We start from the raw sequence: 13,235 nt of genomic DNA on the forward strand, positions 1-13,235 counted from the left end.
TGACAGTGTCGGTGGACCCCATGAGATGCATCTCTCAGACGTTTACCACTTTGGGGAAACCCACGAGTACGGGTAGGGTACTGACAAACCTAGAAACATAATCGGAGCGAACCGGGATTCGAACAAACGATCATAGGTTTCTTTCATGCCGAAGGGATAGCACCTCTGACTGGTTGACTATGATTTTACGCCGCTTGTAACATTATTCCAGCAATATCTTTTCGGAGGAAACCAGAAATGGAATTCACACAATGTACTCATGTGGGAAATCGAACCCGGGTCTTCGGCAGGAGGAACGAACGCTTTAACCACTAGGCTACACACGCCGAATGTAAATTGTGACATTTGACCCCATGACGTTTGATGGGGGGGGGGGGGGGGGGGGGGCGTAGCTTAAAAACGTGCATTCCCAACAATATCTTCATAATCAGCATCGTATTACAGCTGCTGTCATAATGTGGTGACAGTGACCTCTTGCCTTTGCATAAGCTACAGGACCACTGCTAATGTGGTCTCAATCTTTGGGGAGGTAGCCAATTGGTGAGATCGTCAGCTCGTCACGCGGAAGGTATATATACGTGTTTGCAATGTGTGAATCCCGGTCGTGATTTTATCGGAATATTGCCTGAAACCACACCCACTCTCTCGCTCACTCTAAACCCTAGTATCCGCAATCTTGAATCAGGGTAGTCATTAGCTTAGCATGCGACTGTGGCGGAGAAGGTCAAGGGGAGGTAATCGGACAAGAGTTCTACTTCAAGCAGCCGAAACACAATCATGGCGCCCCAAATGGTGGAAGGGGAAAAGTATTCGTTCCAGGAAAATAATTCAGCTCAGCTTTAAACACAAAACAATGTGTGTCACTGGACACAATGAATGCCCTGAAGAGAACATGTTGTAGGGTACACATAATGCTTCATGAATCAAAGATTGCCAACATATTCTGTCTCAAACAAAATTCGCTTGAGACCCAGGGTTGCTGCAAAGATGTTGATGTTGAAAACTTCCTAAATAACAACCTGCAAACAAATTTCATCCTTTCGAAACTTAATATCTTTTTTGGTATTTCCACTCAAAACCATGTAGCAAATCATATTATTATACTAGCAAAAAGATTCATCTACATATCAAACATAAAACAACAAGATTTATCTTTCGAACAATTTCTTTCACTACTAAAAGACTCAATTTGTTTGGAAAGATATATCGCTAAAAAAATAATCAATTTAACCAATATGCTCAGAAATGGCAAAACTTACATCTCATAATCTAACGAAGCAGTTGCAACATATAACCTGTTAATTAGTAATCATATATTTCTTCTAAACAAATATTTATAATCTCCCTCTCAGTTTGAGAAGACGACATATCCTACACAATCTGCCTGTCCTCACCTATGAAAACTATAACTTGTATTAATACTGTCATATATATACATGTTAATACCTACACTTGTAACAATATACATGAAATTGAATAATAAAAAAAAGATTTAAAAAAAAGAAAGATGTTGCGGGTGACGCATCTGTATCTTCGAGTGATGTAATTGTTCAACTTCCGTGCTACACATTTCCTGTTTCTACAGAACATTAGTTTTTGTTTGTTTGTTGTTTTACGCCGCACTCAGCTATATTCTATCTATATGACGGCGGTCTGTATAAATGAGCATCGATCCACGCAATTGTTGAGTGAGTGAGTTGGGTTTAACGCCGCCTTTAACAGTATTCCAGTTATGTCACGGCGTGTCAGCATAACGTTTGGAGGGAAGTCCGAAGTGATGCAAATCTCAGACGTTAACCACTTCGGTGAAACAACGAGCACGGGTATGCTGCTGGATTCGAACCCACAATCATAGGTTTCTGGCGTGCCCAAGGGACGCAGCTCTGCACAGCGAATCGCGGCGCCTAAGACGACTGGGCCCCACTCAGTATCCTGACTCCGAGCCGACCAGTCCTTGTTTTAGACTTTTAGTCCCGTAATGCCGAGCGCCAGACAGGGTACCGACAAGTACCACCTTTTAACGTCTCTTTAACGCGACCGGGGATCTACCACTAGATCTGACGCTACAGGACCTGAAGTGTTATGTTAATACTGTTTCAGCATGCTCCTGTGACCCTGTTGGAACCTACAACAGCTCCAACTTCTGTGATAAACAGACTGGACAGTGCGTGTGTAAGAATAACACACAGGGTAGCCGCTGCGACGCATGTAAGGTGAGGCGGATACTTGCACGTGGAATGATGTGTGTAAGCGGTGTGTGTTACAATCACATGTGTAGGCGGTGTGTGAGATTATGTCGTGTGTAGACATTGATGTGTTTAGGCGGTGTGTGAGACATTAATGTGTGTAGGCGGTGTGTGATATAATGACGTGTGTAGGCGGGTTGTGAGACAATGATGTGAGCAGGCAACTGTTGGGACAGTTATGTGTATGTGCGCTGTGTGAGACAATGACGTGTAGGCTTAGTGTGAGACAATGATGTGTGTAGGCGGGCTGTGAGACCATGATGTGTGTAGTCAGTGTGTGAGATCATGGCTTGTGTAGGCAGTGTGTGAGACAATGACGTGTGTGGGCAGTGTGTGAGACAATGACGTATGTAGGCAGTGTGTGAGACAATGACGTATGTAGGCAGTGTGTGAGACAATGACGTGTGTAGGAGGTGTGTGGGCAGTGTGTGAGACAATGGCGTGTGTAGGAGGTGTGTAGGCGGTGTATGAGACAGTGATGTCTGTAGGAGGTATGTGAAAATATGGTGTGTGTAGGAGGTGTGTGAGACAATGACGTATGTAGGCGGTGTGTGAGATAATGACGTGTGTAGGCGGTGTGTGAGACAATGACGTATGTAGGCGGTGTGTGAGACAATGACGTGTGTAGGAGGTGTGTGGGCAGTGTGTGAGACAGTGGCGTGTGTAGGCGGTGTGTGAGACAATGACGTATGTAGGCAGTGTGTGAGACAATGACGTATGTAGGCAGTGTGTGAGACAATGACGTGTGTAGGAGGTGTGTGAGACAATGACGTGTGTAGGAGGTGTGTGAGACAATGACGTGTGTAGGCAGTGTGTGAGACAATGACCTGTGTGAAGGTGTGTGAGACAATGACGTGTGTAGGCATTGTGTGAGACAATGACGTTTGTAGGAGGTGTGTGAGGCAATCATATGTGTAGGAGGTGTGTGAGACAATGTCATGTGTAGGCAGTGTGTGAGATAATGGCGTGTGTAGGCGGTGTGTGAGACAAACGTTAGTGTTGGCAATTGCTGGGGCAATTATGGGTATGGTTGGTTTGTGAAACAAATAAGTAGTAGTAGTAGTAGTAGTAGTAGCAGTAGCAGTAGCAGTAGTAGAAGTAGTAGTAGTAGTAATAGAAGTAGCAGTAGTAGTAGAATTAGTAGTAGTAGTAGTAGTAGTAATAGTAGAAGTAGCAGTAGTAGTAGAAATAATAATAATAGTAGTAGTAGTGGTGGTGGGTTTTTTTATTTGTTTGCCATTTGAATATTGCTTAAAACAGCATATACACATACTCACTCACTCGATGGAAACCATTTCGAGATGAGATGTTTTCATTGTTTTTTGGTTGTTTCCCAGCCGGAGACATACAACCTACAGCTATCTAACGTAGAAGATGGCTGTACGTCATGTGCGTGCGACGTCGGGGCCGCAGTCAACAACACCTGTCACGTGACTACTGGTGACTGCACATGCCGCAGCAACATCGAGGGCCAGAACTGCACAGCGGTGAAGGCAGGGTTCTTTGTGCCCAGGTTGGACTACTTCACTTACGATGTGGAATTCGGAACATTGAAGGTATTCAAGGATACCCATTGACAAGATAAACCTATTTCTCAATCAACAATGAAGATTATTTTTCCCTAAATTCAATTTGAATAGTGACAAACAAATGTGCAAATGTACCTCCATGTCAGACTGATGCGATCTGATTGGTTCATGTGATCTTGATAAAATACTATGTATCCAGCCCAGGAGGGAAATACATTTTTGAGCGGGAGAATAAATCCTTTATACCCCGCCATGAAGAAGACAGACTGCACATGGAATTCTTAGCGGGAGAATAAATCTCCTATACTGCATAGCAAAATGCTGCACGTTTCCCAAGTCAATGAAAGTCGTGTGACACAGCACAAATTAACCTGAGCTTAGTCGAACAGTGTCTTTTATCAATTTTGAATTGGTTCTTTTACAATGGTAGGTTAAAACATGTTGGTAAGATAAATTAGTTGCAGCAGTATCATGAGATATTATGCAGCCTCCGGCTCTTGGTATAAACCTAACGCGGGACACATAAAACCACATGTACCCCTCGTGATATTGCTACAAACTTATATTAAATATTTTTAAAACGAATATGCCACCTACTGCTTAGTGAAATATAGCTTGACGCTGTGACATTGCTGTATTTAGGGTGGAGTGGTTGAGGAGGCCCCTGGTCATGGCCAGCTCACAGCGGATCTCACAGGAACCGGTTACGTGCAGTTAGCCCCGGGTACTTTCGTTGATGTTGAGGTTCAGTTACCACCCAACCTCATCCGGGAGTTCAAGGTGGTTGTCAGATACAAGGTAACGTCTGTGACAGTTCTTGAAGGTTCTTTTGAACATGTAAGAATCCGATTATTGTGGGTCTAAATCTAAAATTCACCCTGATTAAGATTAAGGAATTATATATTTGTCTGCACCACTACCGCACTTGTGGGTGTCCGTTCTAAGATCTGTATCACTTCAGGTTTTCAATCCACATGAAGCTGACATGCTGTCATTTGAACTATAGTTTATCCCCGATGATTTCCCTTTATTTACAGTCAACAAGCGCGGTCGCAGAGAGCCTGGCACTTCGAATAAGCATGCCGAGTGGTGGAGATTACACATGCGAAGGAACCACCATCACTGCAGCACAAACATGGTCCGAGACGCTGTCTGCACCTGGCCCAGTTCCTAAATGTGAGGTCTAAGGAATATCTTACAGACAACCTTCTCTTCCTTGGCCCATTGCTTTTGTAATACTGAGTATGCATGTAGATGAGTGGACGTGTACATATACCACTCAAAAGAAGTTAAGGACCACCCGATTCTTTCTTGTCACCGTACTTGATCTATTATACCATTAATCTGTCATGGCATTAATCTGTCATGGCATTAATCTGTCATGGCATTAATCTGTCATGGCATTAATCTGCCATCTGTCATACCTTTAATCTGTCATGGAATTAATCTGTCATGGCATTAATCTTTCATAGCATTAATCTGTCATGGCATTAATCTGTCATGGCATTAATCTGTCATGGCATTAATCTATCATGGCATTAATCTGTCATGGCATTAATCTTTCATAGCATTTATCTGTCATGGCATTAATCTTTCATGACATTAATCTGTCATGGCATTAATCTGTCATAGCATTAATCTGTCATAGCATTAATCTGTCATGGCATTAATCTATCATAGCATTAATCTGTCATGGCATTAATCTGTCATAGCATTAATCTGTCATGGCATTAATCTGTCATGGCATTAATCTGGCATGGCATTAATCTGTCATAGCATTAATCTGTCATAGCATTAATCTGCCATGGCATTAATCTGTAGGCATTAATCTGTCATGGCATTAATCTGTCATAGCATTAATCTGTCATGGCAGTAATCTGTCATAGCATTAATCTATCATAGCATTAATCTGTCATGGCATTAATCTGTCATAGCATTAATCTGTCATGGCATTAATCTGTCATGGCATTAATCTGTCATGGCATTAATCTGTCATAAAATTAATCTGTCATGGCATTAATCTGTCATAGCATTAATCTGCCATGGCATTAATCTGTCATGGCATTAATCTGTCATGGCATTAATCTTTCATGGCATTAATCTGTCATGGCATTAATCTTTCACAGCATTAATCTGTCATGGCATTAATCTATCATAGCATTAATCTGTCATGGCATTAATCTGTCATAGCATTAATCTGTCATGGCATTAATCTGTCATGGCATTAATCTGTCATGGCATTAATCTGTCATAGCATTAATCTGCCATGGCATTAATCTGTCATGGCATTAATCTGTCATGGCATTAATCTGTCATAGCATTAATCTGTCATGGCATTAATCTGCCATAGCATTAATCTGCCATGGCATTAATCTGTCATGGCATTAATCTGTCATGGCATTAATCTGTCATAGCATTAATCTGTCATGGCAGTAATCTGTCATAGCATTAATCTATCATAGCATTAATCTGTCATGGCATTAATCTGTCATAGCATTAATCTGTCATGGCATTAATCTGTCATAAAATTAATCTGTCATGGCATTATTCTGTCATAGCATTAATCTGCCATGGCATTAATCTGTCATGGCATTAATCTGTCATGGCATTAATCTGTCATAGCATTAATCTGTCATGGCAGTAATCTGTCATACCTTTAATCTGTCATGGCATTAATCTGCCATGGCATTAATCTGTCATGGCATTAATCTATCATAGCATTAATCTGTCATGACATTAATCTGTCATAGCATTAATCTGTCATGGCATTAATCTGTCATGGCATTAATCTGCCATGGCATTAATCTGTCATGGCATTAATCTATCATAGCATTAATCTGTCATGACATTAATCTGTCATAGCATTAATCTGTCATGGCATTAATCTGTCATGGCATTAATCTGCCATGGCATTAATCTGTCATGGCATTAATCTGTCATGGCATTAATCTGTCATGGCATTAATCTGTCATGGCATTAATCTGTCATGGCATTAATCTGTCATGGCATTAATCTTTCATAGCATTAATCTGTCATGGCATTAATCTGTCATGGCAAGACAGATTAACTATAGTCACATGAAAGAATTGAATGGTCCTTAACTTCTTGTTCCGCCCTGAGAGCGGAAGGTCCGGGGTTCGATCCCAAACCGCGTCATACCAAAAGACGTTAAAAAATGGTACTTGTTACCCTGTCTGGCGCTCGGCATTAAGGGGCTAAAACAAGGACTGGTCGGCTCGGAGTCAGCATACTGTGTCTGAGTGGGGTATTCATGTTAAACTGCGGCATGGTATCTCAGTGAGCTAGCACTATAAATCGGCATCAGTCCGGACTAGTACAAGCAGCCACACACACGAGCATGCATGTTGCTATATAAGTGCAATAATCTTGGACGCGACGTTAAACCCCATTTCACCTCACCTCACCTTAACTTCTTATAGGGGTTCAGGTCCGGTACAGATGTGGGTGCATTTCTTTGTGTGCATATTCCACATCATCCTATGAATTAAGTATGTGTTTTATTTTGGTTTTTTACGCACTAGCTTAATCACAATCGTATATCTTTCCATATATATTCACGAGTAGAATGAATACTTACTTGTATATCGGTATTCAAAGTATGTAGAATTATTCCTATGATTTGTGTATAAGATACTCATATTTTTTTCTTTGGCAGCTTCCCTGGAACTGACGACAAAATTCTGTGCGACTTCTGCCTACAAATATATCATTAATGTTACCGCCACTGCCGGCAACACAGGCAGCATCATGGTGGATTCGGTAAGTGAGTGAGTGAGTAGGTGAGTGAGTGAGTGTGGAGACGCGAGTTTGTGTACGGGGTGGTTGGTCCGCTGAAGTGTGTAGGTGGGCGGAGTGCTTGAAAGGAAGAGGGCACCAATCGTCAACTGTTGAGATGTGTTAAATGCGACACAAAAACCAGTAACTATGTGGCATCTAAACAGGTGCCAAGGGAAGTAACTCCAACTCAGCTAATTCCGCACACGTGTCAAGCAGGACAGTGTCGCTTGACAACGGTATAAAGATCTATACCGAAACGTCGCCTTTACAGTATTGAAGAAGCTGTTATCCATAATTTGTGTCTACTTTTGATTTGGTTTCGTCTGGGAAGATCAGTCTATTGGCACTGAAGGGGTCGTTGTCAGCACAGGTACTTCAGATATGTACCCCAGGTACATTTTTGTACACAGAAATGTACCCTAGACAAAATCAAAATACAGAAACGTACCCTAGGATGAGTCCATTCCGCCGCAGGGGCCCAATGCGCGTAACCGGTTCATCATGTATTCGTCACTTCCTGTGTGCCAAATTCCTCATGGCAGTACGCGTTCGTCAGGAGGAACTTTTGGATTATCTTTTTAAGCTGCATTCCAGCGTATAATTTTGGAAACGAACATACATAGTGACGTACGTACATTAATCTAATATTCCGCGATGCACGCATGCACTCGTTGGTTGGTTGGTTTGTTGTTTAATGCCGCACTCAGAAATATTCCAGCTATATGACGGCGGTCTGTAAATAATCGAGTCTGGACCAGACAATCCAGTGAGTGACACAATGAGCATCGATCCACGCAATTGTGATCGATGACATGCATCAACCAAGTCAGTGAGCCTGACCACCCGATCCCGTTAGTCGCCTCTTACGACAAGCATAGTCGCCTTTTATGGCAAGCAAGCTGAAGATCCATTCTACCCTGGATCTTCACGGGTCGCATGCACTTGTTATCAAACGAATGGGAACTACAACATGAACCGGTTTCGGTTTCGTATTGGGGAATATGGACTCGTCCGCTGTTTAGGTTACCAGGTACGTCTCTGTATTTGTCCCCCGCCGCGCGAAAGCGCGAAGCGGGGGATATAGTATTCACGACCGTCCGTACGTACGTCCGTACGTCCCACCTGTTTGTTGCCGCGATATCTCCAGAACTAAACACTGGATTGTCTTCATATTTGGAACTATGGTGTATATACAAATTCCGCAGACACCAGTCGGTATTGGTGACCTTGACCCCATTTTCAAGGTCACAGCAGGCAAATCTGCTTTTGGAGTTGGAAAACGGTGTTGCAGCGATATCTCAAGAACTAAACACTGGATTGTCTTCATATTTGGAACTATGGTGTAAATACAGACTCCGCAGACACCAGTCGGTTTTGGTGACCTCGACCCCATTTTCAAGGTCACAGCAGGCAAATCTGCTTTTGGAGTTAGAAAACGGTGTTGCCGCGATATCTCAAGAACTAATCGCTGGATTGTCTTCATATTTGGAACTATGGTGTATATACAGACACTGCATACACCAGTCGGTTTTGGTGACCTTGACCCCATTTTCAAGGTCACAGCAGGCAAATCTGCTTTTGGAGTTGGAAAACGGTGTTGCCGCGATATCTCAAGAACTAAACACTGGATTGTCTTCATATTTGGAACTATGGTGTATATACAGACTCCGCAGACACCAGTCGGTTTTGGTGACCTTGACCCCATTTTCAAGGTCACAGCAGGCAAATCTGCTTTTGGAGTTGGAAAACGGTGTTGCAGCGATATCTCAAGAACTAAACACTGGATTGTCTTCATATTTGGAACTATGGTGTAAATACAGACTCCGCAGACACCAGTCGGTTTTGGTGACCTCGACCCCATTTTCAAGGTCACAGCAGGCAAATCTGCTTTTGGAGTTAGAAAACGGTGTTGCCGCGATATCTCAAGAACTAATCGCTGGATTGTCTTCATATTTGGAACTATGGTGTATATACAGACACTGCATACACCAGTCGGTTTTGGTGACCTTGACCCCATTTTCAAGGTCACAGCAGGCAAATCTGCTTTTGGAGTTGGAAAACGGTGTTGCCGCGATATCTCAAGAACTAAACACTGGATTGTTTTCATATTTGGAACTATGGTGTAAATACAGACTCCGCAGACACCAGTCGGTTTTGGTGACCTCGACCCCATTTTCAAGGTCACAGCAGGCAAATCTGCTTTTGGAGTTAGAAAACGGTGTTGCCGCGATATCTCAAGAACTAATCGCTGGATTGTCTTCATATTTGGAACTATGGTGTATATACAGACACTACATACACCAGTCGGTTTCGGTGACCTTGACCCCATTTTCAAGGTCACAGCAGGCAAATCTGTTTTTGGAGTTAGAAAACGGTGTTGCCGCAATATCTCAAGAACTAATCGCTGGATTGTCTTCATATTTGGTACTATGGTGTATATACAGGCGGGGGACATTTCGTCACTTTGTGACAAATACTTGTTTGATTTTGATTCTGAAAACAGAAAGGTACCTGGGGTACATTTCTGAAGTAATTGTGCCGACAACGACCCCTTCAGCTCTATTGGCAGTATATATCCTTTTGTTTCGGAGTTTTATGGATAGATTACAATATATGTATCAATAGGATTGTTATGCCTCCCTATCTCTACGATCTTAATGTACTCGAACTTAGGCGTTGAACCATATATACTCAGCAACAAAAGTTCCTGTGACACCAATATTTTAGTGTATTTTTCAAACAAGTAAAGTTTGGTTTTCAATATTGTAGTACATATATGGAATCAAGGCACAAAAACGCAACTGCTACAGAAAAGCATGCATTCCATGCAAAAGTTGACTTTTATGCAAGCCCCATGCATTTTACTACCCAAGAATGGGTATAAAAACATGTGCGTTAACGGGATTCCATATGCATTGTTTAGCATCGTTCTGACAAAAACCACTCAGAAAAACAACAAAATTACGCAATTTTTCAACATTGCCAAACCTATCCGAAAATGAGCGTCTGCGAGCCATTGGTATTCTTAAAAGCAGGATCGAGTCAACGTGATGTTGCAAGACAATTTAACGTCCACAGAAACACCATTTGGTGTTAATGGCAACGTTGGCAACAGACAAATGCAGTCAGAGACCATCCTCGGAGTGGCAGGCCACGAGTAACCAATAATCGACAAGACAACTGGATTCGAACAACACACCTACGAAATCGATTCCAGCGAGCAACAGTGACTGCAAGAAGCATCCCTGGCCTTCGACAAATATCTTCACAAACCGTACGTCGCCGCCTCAGATGTGCAGGGATTGTCGCCAGAAGACCCGCCAGACGTCCCATTTTGACAGGAAACCACCGTCAAGCACGTATACAGTGGTGCAGACAGCGTCTACGCTGGATGGCCATGCAGTGGGGACAAGTTCTATTCACTGACGGGATTGGTTCGGGGGCGGCAGCGTTATGGTATGGTGTGGGCTTACAGCAAGACAGAGGACCCGTTTGATAGTGGTAGAGGAAAATCTCAATGGACAGCGCTACCGCGACAAGATCATCGGCCCTGTTGTACTACCATTTTTGCGTTGTCATTGCCCAGGCATTTCCTTTCAACATGACAACACTCGGCCTCATATTGCTCGACTTGTTCAGGATTCTCTTCAACAAAACAACGTGAATGTCATCCCTTGGCCGGCTCGCTCCCCTGATCCCCTGATCTCTCACCAATCGAGCACATATGAGATGAGATGGATCAGCGCCTTCGACGTCAACCACATGTTCCACAGACACTCCAGGAATTCGAAACATGCTCCAGCATATATGGACAGATATCCCACAGGACTTTGTGCGGCACCTGGTCAATACCATGAGACGAAGATGTGTTGCTTGCATCGCAACCAGAGGTGGACACACACACTGTTGATTTGTAAATTGACATTTTGAGTCTTTTATCTATTGCAAACTGAAATTGTTTCAGATGTGGTAAAAAACATACCTTTGCATTAAATCTTATTCAATGTCACAGGAACTTTTGTTGTTCAGTATTTATTTGCTGTATCACTTTAAATAAGTTTCGTGTGTCTTTCGCAAGGTTAAGACGTGGCTCACATTGTCTAAGATTAGAAACTGGTAGATACGTGGGCATGCCAAGAAACGAAAGAATTGTGATATGTGTAGCTACAGACATGTTGAAAGTGAATACCATTTTATATTGATATGTAGTGCATATCAACACCTGCAACAATTGTGTGTCCCCAAAAAGTAATATATATTTCCTAGTGTACACAAATTAAACATGTTAATGTCTGAGAACAATTACTATACAAAAAAAATACACAAGAATACTATACAAAATATGGGAATGTTTATTTCCCATGCTAGATTCTAATAATTTGAGAAAAGAAATGTAAACAATTGGCTGTATCACTGTTGCAGCATGTGACATGTACTGGGCTGAAACCCTGTACTTACTTCGTGAATATATGATGGTGAGACTGGCATATGTTTCTGCAGGTTGTGCTTCTACCTGATATTATAAGACTGTCGGCGTACATCAATTCTTCGGACACTGTCAAGTCGGAGATGGACGCCTGTCATGCAGCCAGCAAGGTCGTGGATGTGGCCCAGCAGCAGTCTGGGAACTGCTCCTCCCTGGAATACTCAATCATGGCGGAGTTTGTGAATGGAGCGATACGTAAGTCTTTAAATAGTCATTCACCCAATTCCATAAACCACCATCTTTCCGAGGCAAGGGAGTTAACTGACTATAAAAGTCCAGTTTCCACCCTTGCCGAACTAGGCTGGTATTTATGGAGTTACATTTTGGCTGGACTTACGGGTCTATGCATAGTCCAATCAAAATCGCGCACCGAAATCGAAATCCGGTTTGTAAATCGTCGTGCAGATTTTGGTCGATTGCAGGATTTACAAAGCATGTGCACCGCCAACTCGTTGTCAACAGATATTTTCCAAATCTTTTCTTGTTTTTAATCAAGGTGCTCACATGATTCGATGTACTTCGCGATGTAAGACCCGTTTTATCACAATATAGATCTTGATTTTCGATTAGATCATTTTGACTGAGCGCTGCCATTTGGTTTGAAGCAAATGCAAGTGATGCGAGAAGTGGGATTTGATTGGTCCAAAAGAAGAGGCTTAGAAGGGACATAACATCGAGCCAAGGAAATCCAGCCTAGTTCGGCAAGGTCGGAAACTGGACTTATGAAGTCAGTTAACTCCCTTGCCTCGTGAAGATGATAAACCACAAGATGACTCGCCCCCTATCAGTCAATATCATGTGAGACAAGACAAGGAACCCTGGGTCCCGTTTCACAAAGCAATCTCAGCACTAAGATGATCGTAACACCCATTCTTTAACATAGGCTTATGGCAGTCGTAGCGCTACGATCACTTTGTGGAACAGGGCCCAGGGCCCAGGGGTGTAGCTGGGACTAAATAAAGGTGTAGACACCGAACTGAATACCATAAATATGAGGCCGCAACATGCTGAAGTCAATTAGAGGATGGGTTGATGGTATGCCTAACCCCCAACCCCCAACCCGAGGAAATTTTGCGATTAGAGATTGCAGGATTGCAAATGACTGCTATTTATTGAAACATCTTGTGACAAATATAATGAAACAAACAGGCTGTAGAATTCATTTTAAGTTGTATA

At 42.6% G+C, this 13,235-nt stretch overlaps 1 protein-coding gene across 1 annotated transcript in view; it reads left to right on the forward strand.

Moving 5' to 3' along the window:
* LOC124114385 (laminin subunit gamma-1-like) overlaps positions 1-13,235 on the forward strand; it is a 79,785-nt gene that overhangs the window by 26,067 nt on the left and 40,483 nt on the right. Inside the window, exons 8-13 of the mRNA XM_048388912.1 lie at positions 2,101-2,213; positions 3,584-3,802; positions 4,418-4,573; positions 4,813-4,951; positions 7,452-7,555; positions 12,074-12,254. Of these exons, the coding sequence (XP_048244869.1) occupies positions 2,101-2,213; positions 3,584-3,802; positions 4,418-4,573; positions 4,813-4,951; positions 7,452-7,555; positions 12,074-12,254 (912 nt within the window). The remainder of the gene's footprint in view (positions 1-2,100; positions 2,214-3,583; positions 3,803-4,417; positions 4,574-4,812; positions 4,952-7,451; positions 7,556-12,073; positions 12,255-13,235) is intronic.

Source organism: Haliotis rufescens, unplaced genomic scaffold (genome assembly GCF_023055435.1).
Source record: "Haliotis rufescens isolate VD_foot unplaced genomic scaffold, xgHalRufe1.0.p SCAF_8, whole genome shotgun sequence".
Classification (NCBI taxonomy): domain Eukaryota; kingdom Metazoa; phylum Mollusca; class Gastropoda; order Lepetellida; family Haliotidae; genus Haliotis; species Haliotis rufescens.